We start from the raw sequence: 13,806 nt of genomic DNA, 5'->3' as shown, positions 1-13,806 counted from the left end.
ACTCAAACAGTGCATTCAACCCCCTAAATATGGATTATAAAGTGTCTTCTACAATGTGCTACTTCAGATCGGCACATTATAAATGCCTATCTTTTTTTTTTCTTTTTTTTTTTTTTACGTTTTATCACACAAAGTTTCTGTAACTCTCTTAAGTTTGTGACCAAACATCTGGTTGCAGTTTACAAACCGCCTCTTAGAAGGACAACAACTTTTTTTTTCTAATTATTTTGGATCTGTTGTGACTCCGCCCTCCTACAGGGTGTCTACTTCTTTTGCAGATCAGATTTTTTTTTTTTTTCTGAGACCAGAGGCTCTAAGCACACAGACAACAGCAGAATGATCACAGAACTGTTCATACTTTCTCTCAAAGCCGTGCTGGTTTTAGGTAATCATTCATTTTTTACTTCAAAACAATATATTTCTCTGCTACTGTATCTTGTTTGGGCATTTTTTCCCCCCATACACTTTATAATTATGTGTTGCTTTTCTCTTAAGGAGCTTCTCTCAACGATCAGGTTCATCAGACTCCGTTCAACATTCTGGCAAAGCGAGGAGAAGCAGCCAGAATCAGCTGCTCTCACAGTATCCAGAGCTACAATGTAATCCTCTGGTACAAGAGACTAGAGGACAAACAGCTGCAGCTCCTGGGGTATAGATTTATAGACAACACAACTCCTGAACCTGGAACTGGTGTGAAGATGGAGTTAGAAGGAAATGCAAATGAAGGAGAGACCTGTACTTTAGTAATAAAGGAGCTGAATGAGAACAGCAGTGCAGTTTACTACTGTGCTGCTAGTTACCACAGTGCTGAATATCACTGCTGCTCTGTGCAAAAACCTCACATCCTGCTGCAGCTGCATGAACTCTCCACTTTCAGTCATTTCATTAGGGAGTATTTTGTCTAAACAGGATGTTGTTGTGGAGGCGAAATTTGGAGGCGAAATGTGTTTGTTAGTACTGCTTTGGAGTACGTCTGGCTAAAAAATGAATAATATATAACTCAACAGACAGTAATATCAATAGCTAATATGTCTGATAGAACGTTCAATAATTTCAATGAACTCCAATCCAGAGCCACGCAGCTTTCTGGAGGATGTAGACAGAGAAAAGGCGTAACACAGCTTTTATCATAAAAGTTTTATTTAAATGGCCATGTAGAATCCAGAGGGTCAAATAATTTAATAATTACTAGTTTGTATGTAGATAACTTCATACAAATGAAGGACTTCAAAACAATATATTTCTCTGCTACTGTATCTATTTTGGGCATTTCCATCCCCCCATACACAAAATGCCTTTTATTTAAATCCTTTATTTAAAGCAATAAAATATGCTTTAAATAAAACATCTTTTATTTAAAGATGTTTTTTAAAAAAGTTAAGTCTGTTTTTGTATCTGTTGCATATTCAGACAATGTTATACCACAACTGGTTAAAAACACGATTCACTTCTGTGTTAATCCAAGTGAATTGATCAAAAGGTATCTACATTTTACATAGAATTTTGTTAACATTGACAGAAGATTTATTCGCCTACAATGATATTATAAAACTAGACTAATACTTTTAATGACTAAATTATGACTAAAACTAAATATTTTAGTCAAGAGACAAACATTAGAGGGCAGCATGTGGCTACAGACTAAAAGGTGTTTGTTCAGTGAGTTGATTGGTTAAGACAACAAGAGGAAGTGTGATGTCACACATCCTTAAAAAAACACCCGTTTATGTTCGTCATGTAAAGGTTTCATAATTTTAGGAAGAACAGCAGCATGTATGTTAAATAGTCACTTCAACTGGATTGATAATTCAGAAAACTCAACAATATGATTGTCATCTTCTGCTTAATGTTCAACATGATTCAAGTTTTAGGTAAAATCAGTTTTTGGTACATTTAAAACCTCGTTTTACATTTCTACTCTTAATCATTCTGGATAAAGGAGAGTTTTTACACTATATTCAGCCTCCGCTGATGAAATTTCACGTTTCAACAGGCTCTTCCCTCAGCAATCAGGTCCATCAGACTCCAGCTGATCTGTTCCAGGAGCCCGGAGGAACCGCCGTCATCAACTGCACACACAGCATTGACAGCTACGATGTTATCCTCTGGTACAAACACTCAACAAGCAGCCAGATGCAGCTCCTGGGATATAACGATGTTGTAAACGGATACCCAGAGAAGGATGTTAAGGTGAAAATCAGTGGCAGCGCAAGCAAAGACAAGATCTGCACTCTGACGGTGGAGGATCTGAGCGTGAGCAGCAGCGCCGTTTATTTCTGCGCCGCTAGATACCACAGTGCTTCATATTAATGCTCCCCAGCACAAAAACCTCCAGTTTAATCTTTTTGTTGTCATATCTTTTTGCAGCTGTGTTGCTTCCTTTCATGAGGCGGCGGTGTATCATCACAGACTGCCTCAGCACCAAGCAGAAACTGAAGCTCCTCCTTCTATATGATGATTTGATAAAAGGAACATCTGATAAAACACAAATCATCCGTCCACTCAGATTCACTGACAGCACCTTTCAGCCTATTTAAAAGATGGAGACCGTTCTTATTCTGAGCATTTATTTGATTCTGTTTCCAGGCGACGCTACAATCAGTCCAGGTTCTTCTGGCCTGCAGGTCCGTCAGACTCCAGCTGAGATCTACGGCTCAGAGGGAGGAACGGCCAACATCTACTGCTCACACGCAGTTACAGAATACAACCGGATCCTCTGGTACAAGCAGTCGGACAGACAGCTGATCTTCCTGGGGTACGTCTACTTCGGCGGGACGTTTCCGGTGGACGGGCTGGACGTAAAGATGGGTGGAAGCGCCGATAAAGATCAGAACTGCACGTTAATGGTGGAAAGACTCGGCCGGAGCAGCAGCGGGGTTTACTTCTGCGCTGCCAGTCGCCACAGTGACAAAAACAAAAGGCTGCCAGTGCAAAAACCCTCAGAGTCTCTGAGCTCATCGTCTACTGAATAAGGAGTTATCTTTGCAATTAACGTCTTGCACATTACATGATCAAGTGTGGGTTTCTGAACAGATTGGAAAAGAAAGGCAGAGTCTTGGTAATATTTAAATGCGAAGCAGCTGATGTGGCAGACTTGTAGTCCAGTCAGTTTTTTCCTGCAGTACTGTGTGTTTTACAGAAGGTTGTAGCCAATAGATTCCTGAGATACTTTGAAATAAACAATAAAACCCTGAACAGTTTGGTTTTGTCCACATTTTTCTGCAAAGATTTCTAATTTCTTCTTTAGTGAACATAAATCAAATGATCAGCTCCTTCCATGACATAGAGCAGCATCTTACTGGACAAAATAATAATAATCTCTAGGGGGCGCAGTGACTCCACCCACAGAACATGTTGATGCTGATTGGAGGTTTTAAAAGAATCAGAACCACAGAAACACTGAACACCTTCAGTAGCTACAGTCGACCTACAAACAGCAGCATGATGTTAATCCTGCTGGTCTTGATGGTTCAGATCCTTGTTGTGGTTTCAGGTAATCAGTTTTAATACATCAGTCATTTACTCTGTTGTCATTTCATTAGTAGATGTGATTCTGACTGTTGTACCCTGATGATAAATGATATTTTATCAGTTCCTGTGTAATCAGTGTTCATGTTCTTCACAGGTTCTTCTCGCAACGATCAGGTTCATCAGACTCCGTTCAACATTCTGGCAAAGCGAGGAGAAGAAGCCAGAATCAGATGCTCTCATGACATCCAGAACTACAATGTAATCCTCTGGTACAAGAGACTAGAGAACAAACAGCTGCAGCTCCTGGGGTATAGATTGATAGACAACACAACTCCTGAACCTGGAACTGGTGTGAAGATGGAGTTAGAAGGAAATGCAAATAAAGGACAGAACTGTACTTTAGTAATAAAGGAGCTGAATGAGAACAGCAGTGCAGTTTACTACTGTGCTGCTAGTTACCACAGTGCTGAATATCACTGCTGCTCTGTACAAAAACCTCACATCCTGCTGCAGCTGCATGAACTCTCCACTTTCAGTCATTTTATTAGGGAGTATTTTGTCTAAACAGGATGTTGATGTGGAGACGAAATTTTACGACACTGGACAGAAACTTAGCTTTTGTTTGTTTTGCTTTGGAGTACGACTGGCTAATAAATTAAGTCGACAGACAGAAATATCAATAGATAATATGTCTGATAGAACGTTCAATCCAGAACCTCACAGCTTTCTGGAGGATGTAGACAGAGAAAAGGCGTTAGCCGCTCAACCTCTCACGGCCAGCTAGGCTACAACGCTAACTCACTCACTTTTTGGTTACCTAGCAATAACTTGTTGAGTAACAGTTTCATCTCTTGTCAACATCCTTCATAATTGCATAAGATAGAAACAATGTGGAGGGAGAGCAGGAAACGAGTACAAGAAACTGTGAATTCAACAGGGAACATGTGACCGACTGGGCAGCATTTCAGATATTTAAAATATAAAACACTAACAAATAACTATAAGTATTGACTAACATGAAACTCTTACATCATGACACGTTTTTCAGTCATAATCGCCGAGATAAAAACTGCTTTGATTAGACTCATAAAATAATATTTAAGCACACAGCTTAAATATTTTATTTTATTTACGAGGCCATTTAGATTCCAGAGGGTCACATAAGTAATTTAATAATTATTAGTTTGTATTTAGAGAACTTAATACAAATGTGTGCCATTTTATTTAAAGATTTTTTTTTGTTTTTGTATGTGTTGCATATTCAGACATTGTTATGCAACAACTGGTTAAAAACATGATTCACGTTTGTGTTAAATCAAGTGAATGGATCAAAAAGTATCTACATTTTACACAGAATTTTGTTGACCTTATAGACAGTAGCTTTAATCGACTAAAATAAAATAAAACTAGACTAATAATTTTGATCCTCACACACTAACAGGCCAATTTAACTCCATTCACAACAAAATGCTCCTAGCATATGTTTACTCCTAATTTCTTCAGATTTTTATTATAATAATTATTTTTGCTGTTTTTAACTTTGCAAAACTTCCAGTTGATAAGCTTCACTGTGAATCATTATTTTTGTCCACTAGGAGGCAGTGTTTCCTATCACACAGGAGCACATCCAGTATAGAGAGTTTATAATAACAGGTTATAGTTTACAACTAGATTTAACCTGAACTTTTAACACTAACTGATATTTTTAGGATAATATTTACTCTTTAAGAGTTAACAGAGTGTTTTTCACCTCTTAAAGTGAATCTTTTTTTTTTTTTTTAAACTGCTGGTGATATTTTATGCTAAAAAGTGGAGCTAAGGTGACTCCACCCACCTGGATTACTTCATATGCAGCCATAGCAACATAACCAAAGACAATCTGACTGGAACAAAATGATCCTCCTCATCCTCTGCTGCTTAAGCCTGCATATCACACTTGTTTCTGGTATGAAAAGTCTTCCAGAATGTTTTCTGGTTTTTAACTCAAAGGGATCAAAACTCCTCATTTCTTTAAGCCTCACATTTGATTTTGTGTCCCCTGACAGGTTCCTCTCCAAGCGACAAAATCGTCCAGATTCCTGCTGACATGTTCAGAAACCCTGGAGAAACGGCAAAGATCAGCTGCTCTCACAGTATCCCAGACTACGACCGCATCCTCTGGTACAAACAGTCGGAGCTTCATGAGATGAAGCTCCTGGGATACATGCTGGGAGACGACGGATATCCAGAGAAGGAGCTCAACGTGAAGATAGACGGGAGCGCAAACAGAGACAAAAACAGCACTTTAACCGTCGCAGAGCTCAGCCAAGACAGCAGCGCAATTTACTACTGTGCTGCTCGCTACCACAGTGCTGAATATCACTGCTGCTCTGTGCAAAAACCTCCTCACAGGTGCAGCTGTGGGAACTCTGGGCTTCTGATAGTTTTAAGTTTTTATTATAGATTAGTTTTATTTTGTTGGGACTCTTTCTTCGTCTAATTCAGTTAGTGTTAGTTCATTTTTAGAGTTTACTTATTTTTATGAGCTGCAATTAGTTAATATTGTTCAGTTTCAGTTTAGTTTTTATTGTGGTAGTTTTAGTTTTTTCAGACTTTCTATTTATTTAGTTTTTGCCATTTTGTTAGTTTTAGTTAACTACAGTAACCTTGTCAGCCTCTTCCGTAGCATAAAGCAGCATCTTAGAGAACTAAATAATAATCTCTAGGGGGCGCTGTGACTCTGCCCACAGAACATGTTGATGCTGATTGGAGGTTTTAAAAGAATCAGAACCACAGAAACACTGAACACCTTCAGTAGCTACAGTCGACCTACAAACAGCAGCATGATGTTAATCCTGCTGGTCTTGATGGTTCAGATCCTTGTTGTGGTTTCAGGTAATCAGTTTTAATACATCAGTCATTTACTCTGTTGTCATTTCATTAGTAGATGTGATTCTGACTGTTGTACCCTGATGATAAATAATATTTTATCAGTTCCTGTGTAATCAGTGTTCATGTTCTTCACAGGTTCTTCTCGCAACGATCAGGTTCATCAGACTCCGTTCAACATTGTGGCAAAGCGAGGAGAAGAAGCCAGAATCAGATGTTCTCATGACATCCAGAACTACAATGCAATCCTCTGGTACAAGAGACTAGAGAACAAACAGCTGCAGCTCCTGGGGTATCGGTATAAAGACAACACAAATCCTGAACCTGGAACCGATGTGAAGCTGGAGATGGACGGGAGTGGAGATAAAGGAGAGAACTGCACTTTAACAATCAAAGAGCTGAATGAGAAAAGCAGTGCAGTTTATTTCTGTGCTGCTAAGTTACCACAGTGCTGAATATCACTGCTGCTCTGTGCAAAAACCTCCTCACAGGTGCAGCTGTGTGAATTCTGGGCTCCTGATAGTTTTAGGTTTTCATTATAGCTTAGCTTTATTTCATTGGGACTCCGTCTAATTCAGTTAGTTTTTGTCAGTTTTTAGAGTTTGTTTACTTGTTTTTATGAGCTGCAATTAGTTAAATATCGTTTAGGGCTGTTGTAAACTAATATTTTAGTAATTGAGTCATCTATCAATTATTCTTGCGATTAATCAAGTAATCAGATTTTAAAAAATGATCAAATAAAATATTGGTGAATATGGCATAGCAGCAGTGTTACTATCGGATATCAATATCAGTCCAATTTTTCATATTTGAGCATGAGCTTAGAAAATTAACCTGTAACAATAACAGCTCACTTTCTAAATTAACCTGAAGAAAAGTTATACAAAGATCTGAAATTATATTCAATTTAATAAGATAAATACACTTATAAAAATGTCTATGCTCCAGCTTTTAGTTTATGTATTCATCTTCAGTGAGTTTAATAGATGAATTCTCACCTTGCCCCACACCTGTCTAGCTTTGGGTTTGAAAATACGGGAAATGTCACGTCACCAGGGGACGAACATAAGAACAGGGGGAGCAATACGGGATATTTACCGCACCTTAGTTCGCCAGACTCAGAAACCCATCTACCAGCCATGTAACGTCATGATGATTTCCGCCACCCGTTTGTTCAGACTGGGATGATGTGAAATTTATTGTGCGGTTCGTCCGTAAAGCTACACTTACACTGTAACCATCAAGTATTCAGCCACCCGCTGTGTTCGGTCTATCTGCTTACCTGTATAAATCCTCCTGCAGCGCTCTTCCTGCTGTTCGGTTTGAACCAGCAGCTCCTGAAGGAGAAAGGCTGCCGAACTCCAGACATCGCGCCAGTCATTTTACGGATGCTTACTGGTTCCCCAAAAACGATGAAAACCTGGGCATTATCATCACTCAATAAAATCCCCACTGGTCAGACTTGAAGATTGGACGTTATGCCGCTAACACTTAGCATTCGTCAACAACTGAGAGGCGGAAGTGAGAGCTACGCGCACCGCAAATAATACATTTTCCTCGAGGAATTTTAGTAATCGAGGTACTTGAATCACTCGAGGAATCGTTTCAGCCCTAGTTTACTTTTTATTAGTCATTTGTAGTAGTTTTAGTTTTTTCATACTTTATTTAGATTTTTGCCATTTTGTTAGTTTTAATTAACTACGGTAATCTTGGTCAACTCCTTCCATGACATAGAGCAGCATCTTACTGGAGAAAATAATAATAATCTCTAGGGGGCGCTGTGACTCCACCCACAGAATGTGTGTCGATGCTGATTGGAGGTTTTAAAAGAATCAGAACCACAGAAACACTGAACACCTTCAGTAGCTACAGTCGACCTACAAACAGCAGCATGATGTTAATCCTGCTGGTCTTGATGGTTCAGATCCTTGTTGTGGTTTCAGGTAATCAGTTTTAATACATCAGTCATTTACTCTGTTGTCATTTCATTAGTAGATGTGATTCTGACTGTTGTACCCTGATGATAAATAATATATTATCAGTTCCTGTGTAATCAGTGTTCATGTTCTTCACAGATTCTTCTCTTAACAATAAGGTTCATCAGACTCCGCTCAACATTGTGGCAAAGCGAGGAGGAGAAGCCAGAATCAGATGCTCTCATGACATCCAGAGCTATGATGTAATCCTCTGGTACAAGAGACTAGAGAACAAACAGCTGCAGCTCCTGGGGTATCGGTATATGGACAACACAACTCCTGAACCTGGAACCGATGTGAAGCTGGAGATGGACGGGAGTGGAGATAAAGGAGAGAACTGCACTTTAACAATAAAAGAGCTGAATGAGGAAAGCAGTGCAGTTTATTTCTGTGCTGCTAAGTTACCACAGTGCTGAATATCACTGCTGCTCTGTACAAAAACCTCACATCCTGCTGCACCTGTGTGAACTAGTGGCCCCACCAGGCTTGGCATTGCTTATTTATACAAGTTATTTTTAATTATTCCCTTTTTTAAAAAAGACTTTATAGTTAGTGTTTAGGTGTTAATCTTCCAGTCTTCAAATAACACATAACTATATTTTCAAATTTCATGCATTTCTTGTCAACTTAAACTTTTTTTTAACTCAAAAACATGGCTGCCGACTGGATGACTTCCCTAGTGCCCTGAGCACCGGGCTTAGCAAGTTTTCTGGGAGAAACGCTGATGTAGGCATCAATTGGGTAATGAATGCTCAACAGGAGATATGATGTTTTAAAAATGTATTCATTTATTGTTGAACAACCAACTGACACTGTTGTTTTCTCCCAACTTTTACCGTCGCCATTTTACAGATTAGCATAAGCGTCGCCAGGAGGAGAATGGAGTAGCGCAATCTGTCGACAACTGACATGAACTGCTTTAGTTGGATGGGGGAAAAAAAAAGAAAAAAACATTTCCACATCAGTTTGAATGGCTAACAAATAGACTTAAACACAAAAACTGTTTGTTCTGTTTAGTTTTGCAGTATAATTACAGGTAGTTATAGTCCCCCCCCCATTTTTATTTATTGAAGTTTTTGCCATTTTGTTAGTTTTTAGTTAATTACAGTAACCTTGTCAGCCCCTTCCGTAGCATAAAGCAGCATCTTACTGGAGAAAATAATAATAATCTCTAGGGGGCGCTGTGACTCCACCCACAGAATGTGTGTCGATGCTGATTGGAGGTTTTAAAAGAATCAGAACCACAGAAACACTGAACACCTTCAGTAGCTACAGTCGACCTACAAACAGCAGCATGATGTTAATCCTGCTGGTCTTGATGGTTCAGATCTTTGTTGTGGTTTCAGGTAATCAGTTTTAATACATCAGTCATTTACTCTGTTGTCATTTCATTAGTAGATGTGATTCTGACTGTTGTACCCTGATGATAAATAATATTTTATCAGTTCCTGTGTAATCAGTGTTCATGTTCTTCACAGATTCTTCTCTCAACAATAAGGTTCATCAAACTCCGTTCAACATTCTGGTAAAGCGAGGAGAAGAAGCCAGAATCAGATGCTCTCATGACATCCAGAACTATGAAGTAATCCTCTGGTACAAGAGACTAGAGGACAAACAGCTGCAGCTCCTGGGGTATCGGTATAAAGACAACACAAATCCTGAACCTGGAACCGATGTGAAGCTGGAGATGGACGGGAGTGGAGATAAAGGAGAGAACTGCACTTTAACAATCAAAGAGCTGAATGAGAAAAGCAGTGCAGTTTATTTCTGTGCTGCTAAGTTACCACAGTGCTGAATATCACTGCTGCTCTGTGCAAAAACCTCACATCCTGCTGCACCTGTGTGAACTCTCCATTTTCAGTCATTTTATTAGGGTCGTTCTGCATGGAGTTTGGGGTTTCCCTCTGCAGCTTCCTCCCACAGTCCAAACACATCATTTAGGTCCGCTGGTCTCTGAATTGTCTTTATGCGAGATTTATAGTAGATGTGTGCAGATTGATCCAAAATATTAACAATATCAATATTGTTGAGGTGTAAGGTATCAATATCGGATTGATTCTAATATAGTAAGATTGATACTTCAGTTTTAGATTCCATCTTGAAATGCTATTTTATTATTGCACTGTAGATTCTCATCGCTACCCAATAAAAAAAATGATTTGCTCTCAGATGATTTTTGTTTTTGCACTGTTTATAATGTTAATATGTTATTAAGGTAATCTGTACAGAGCTTTGTCTAAATTCTGTCCTTGGTTTTCAAAGAAAAAAAAACACCATCTAAACATCAGAAGTTTGTTGATATGCCAGATTTAAATAAAAAGTATCAATAATGGCATCAGTGCTGGTATCAGCATCTTCAATACTGACCCTTATTTACTTAGTATCTAATCAATGCCAACTTGTTATCACGAAGACCAAAGAACACAGCAGAAAGGTCAGGGAGGAAGATGCAGAGAAGATTAAGAACATTTAGGTTATAAAATCATATCTAACAGAGCTCTGTTCGGTCCAAAAGTAAGGACAACATTTATCTAAGAAGCAGCCAAGAGGCCTATGCTAACTTTGGAAGATCAAGTGGTCAGGTGAGAGGATCTGTTGTTAGGAAAACATTTCGTTATGCACTCCACAAATCTAGTTTTCATTGGTAAGAAGAAAGCCACAAGAAGTGTGTGGGTGCAGCAAACATTACCAATATGAAACCTTTAGACAATGAGTTGAGACTCAGCAGAGGTCCGTCTTCCTCCAGGACAAAGAACTACAATACGATGGTGGAAAAATGATATTCAAAGATGGTCTCTATTTAGTTTGAACTTCTGCTACTTTTCAGGAGGAGCAGCCAAACATGCTAGTTTTACATGAATACTGTACTGAAGGACTCGAAGTGCAACGTGCTAAACCAGCGATAGAGAGATGTGAGAAGACGGTTGTAGGCGATTGGTTTCTGTGTTTAGAAGAGGAGGAGACATCATGATTCAACCCACTTTGAAAGTTTTGTTTTGTCTGAAAGGTTTTTCTTCCGGTGTCTAATGTTAGGGAAGGTAACTGTTCTGACAGAAAATGATCATCTTCTTCATCTTGGCTTTAACTTTTGTTTCCATTTCAGGTAAGGCAGCTTTCTTGCTCGAGAAAGAGTGAGGTCACCGTCTGAAGTATTTGAACAAAAAAATCCTTCTTCCCCATTTTTAAGTTTTATTTTGAATCTTTTCAACAGGTTCTTCTCTCAGTGACCAAGTCCACCAGAATCCTCCTGAAAAGTTCTGCTACCGTGGAGATAAACCCCAAATCAGCTGCAGACATGAAATTCAGGACTACACTGTAATCCACTGGTACAAACAGTCGACGGACCATCAGATGCAGTACCTGGGATACACGAACGTCAAGGATGGCTATCCAGAGACAGGAGCCAATGTGAAAATAAATGGAGGAGCAACTAAAGGGGAAACCTGCAGTTTAACGATCGAGGGAGTCAACACAGGCAGCAGCGGCGTTTACTTCTGTGCTGCTAGTCAACACAGTGCTGCATGTCTCTGCTTCTCTGTACAAAAACCTCCAAACAGCAGATTTCTTTCATCTGAGGCCAGCAGCTTACTGATCGTTACAGCTGCTTCATTACCTCTTCTGTAGGGTTATTTTGATTCCAGTTTTTTTCTGTTTATGTTAGTTAGTGTTATTTTACGTGGTTATCTTCGATATGGACGTTCGGTTAATATTTTAGCCGTAAAGTTCACTCTGAAATCAGTTCCTCTTAAAGTGTTAAAATCTAAAGTAAAGTAGCTAGCTAGTTAGCTAGCTAGTTAAATTATTAGCTAGCCAACAGATAGAGTCTGCACATATAGCCTAAGTGTGAGATATGTCCGATATAGGTAAACTGATAAAATGCACAAATTATATAAGAATGCATAGCCTTGATTTATTAATTTGTTGAAACAATTCTTATTTAATTCTAATGTTCAGTCGTCTTTAAAATGAGTTTTAGCTAGATTTAACAATAGTCGTCCAAATCTATGAAGTTGTGGGGATCTTTTTTTTTTTTTTTTAAACAATCCTCTTCAGGTGAACTTTGTTGTTTTCCTTTTTAATTTAAATCAGAACTCTATGGAAACCCATTTCCGTCATAGAAGAAAAAAATAGAAGACAAACAGGAAGTCATAATTTCGACTTTCAAAGCGACTTTGAAAGTCGAAATTATAACTTCCTGTTGGTCTTTTATTTTTTCTTCCATGGCGGAAACGGGCTTCCATAGAACTCTGGTTTGGAGTTCTATTTGAAAAGTTATTTTTATATAGTATGAGGTTGATTTATGTGGATTTTGACATATTCCTGGCTCACAGTGATGCTGGAAAATAATTTTTCTCTACATTTTCACTGCCAGAACGTGACGCTGCCGCCACCATGTTGAACAGGTCAGACGGTCCATGTTCTTATTGTCAGTAGGTGGCAGCACAGCCTCACTGTTTCAGCGCTCAGTAGATGCTGGGATTCCAGTAACTTTCAGAAGAAGAGCAGCATTTCAACACAGCCCACTTTGAAACTTTCCCAGCTCAAGTGCTTTCCTCAGAGTCAGAGAGTGATGCTGGACGAATTGAGTACACACACCTAAACTGCTCTGAGATTTGCTCTGACAATGACCCTTCTACTTTATATAAGTTTTTGCTTATTTTCCCTTCCAGGTAAAATATGTTTTCTGTCAGTTTGCAGGATATCTGAAGAACCTGTTGCATCATTGAAGGTTTTCTCTCTCAGACGCACACAAAACGTAACTTTCTCCCCTGTTTTTCTTTTTCCAGGTTCTTCGCTCAGTGACCAAGTCGTTCAGTTTCCAGCAAACATAATTAAAAACTCTGGAGAAGAAACTGTAATAAAATGTTCACATCAAGCTCCCAACTATGATAAGATCCTCTGGTATAAACAAACCAAGGACCACCAGATGCAGTACCTGGGGTACATGAACGTCAACACCGGCTATCCAGAGACCGGAGTGAAAGTGAAGATAAACGGAGAAGCAACTGAAGGGAAAACCTGCAGTTTAACGATCGAGGGAGTCAACACGAGCAGCAGCGGCGTTTACTTCTGTGCTGCTAGTCAACACAGTGCTGCATGTCTCTGCTTCTCAGCACAAAAACCTCCAAACAGCAGATTTCCTTCATCTGAGGCCAGCAGATATCAGATCATTGCACCTGCAACTCTTTAGACTAGTACCAATTTTAGTAGATTAAACAATAGAAATCAAATTCAACTGTTTCACTACTTGTATATGCAGCTTTTTAACTTTTTAGTGTTTTTTAAAATTCTTACATACCGGCTTGTTTTTACCCCCAAATTACTTGAGATAAAGATTGAATTAAAGACTCAACTCTCAGATCAGGAGTCTGAAATCTGGTTTCGTGAATTGATTCTGATTCTGGTTTGAGGTTGAAAGTCAAATCACCATCAAAGTGATGAAACATGAGGGAGAAGGTAAACCAACTGATTAAAACCTAATCACCAAGTT

General features: G+C 39.0%; 1 protein-coding gene and 2 long non-coding RNA genes across 3 annotated transcripts; all 3 read left to right on the top strand.

The window, feature by feature from the left end:
- Positions 1 to 1,638: 1,638 nt before the first annotated feature.
- Positions 1,639 to 3,195, top strand: LOC106912911 (uncharacterized). The gene is made up of 3 exons (XM_088002557.1): positions 1,639 to 1,871; positions 1,994 to 2,253; positions 2,368 to 3,195. Exons 1-3 carry the CDS (start codon positions 1,826 to 1,828, stop codon positions 2,386 to 2,388), a joined length of 327 nt encoding a protein of 108 aa, XP_087858683.1. The 5' UTR covers positions 1,639 to 1,825; the 3' UTR covers positions 2,389 to 3,195.
- Positions 3,196 to 5,090: 1,895 nt separating this feature from the next.
- Positions 5,091 to 7,772, top strand: LOC106912910 (uncharacterized). Its single transcript, XR_015761941.1, has 3 exons — positions 5,091 to 5,416; positions 5,517 to 6,345; positions 6,478 to 7,772. It is a non-coding gene; the product is annotated as an uncharacterized LOC106912910 (long non-coding RNA).
- A 344-nt stretch (positions 7,773 to 8,116) lies between these two features.
- On the top strand, positions 8,117 to 8,644 carry LOC148152765 (uncharacterized). The gene is made up of 2 exons (XR_015761944.1): positions 8,117 to 8,282; positions 8,415 to 8,644. It is a non-coding gene; the product is annotated as an uncharacterized LOC148152765 (long non-coding RNA).
- The last annotated feature ends 5,162 nt before the right edge of the window (positions 8,645 to 13,806 follow it).

This window comes from Poecilia mexicana, unplaced genomic scaffold (assembly GCF_051168715.1).
Source record: "Poecilia mexicana isolate PSO_F unplaced genomic scaffold, ASM5116871v1 scaffold_22, whole genome shotgun sequence".
NCBI lineage: Eukaryota > Metazoa > Chordata > Actinopteri > Cyprinodontiformes > Poeciliidae > Poecilia > Poecilia mexicana.
The sequence above is the reverse complement of the archived record's forward strand: the minus strand, read 5'-3'. Positions and strand labels throughout refer to the sequence as shown.

Bases quoted from the DNA above. Each gene is read 5' to 3' on its own strand.
- LOC106912911 (XM_088002557.1), top strand. From the start codon at position 1,826: ATGATTGTCATCTTCTGCTTAATGTTCAACATGATTCAAGTTTTAG. The intron at 1,872-1,993 runs GTAAAATCAGTT...ACGTTTCAACAG, and splicing joins CAACATGATTCAAGTTTTAG to GCTCTTCCCTCAGCAATCAG. The intron at 2,254-2,367 runs GTGAGCAGCAGC...ATCTTTTTGCAG, and splicing joins TGACGGTGGAGGATCTGAGC to CTGTGTTGCTTCCTTTCATG.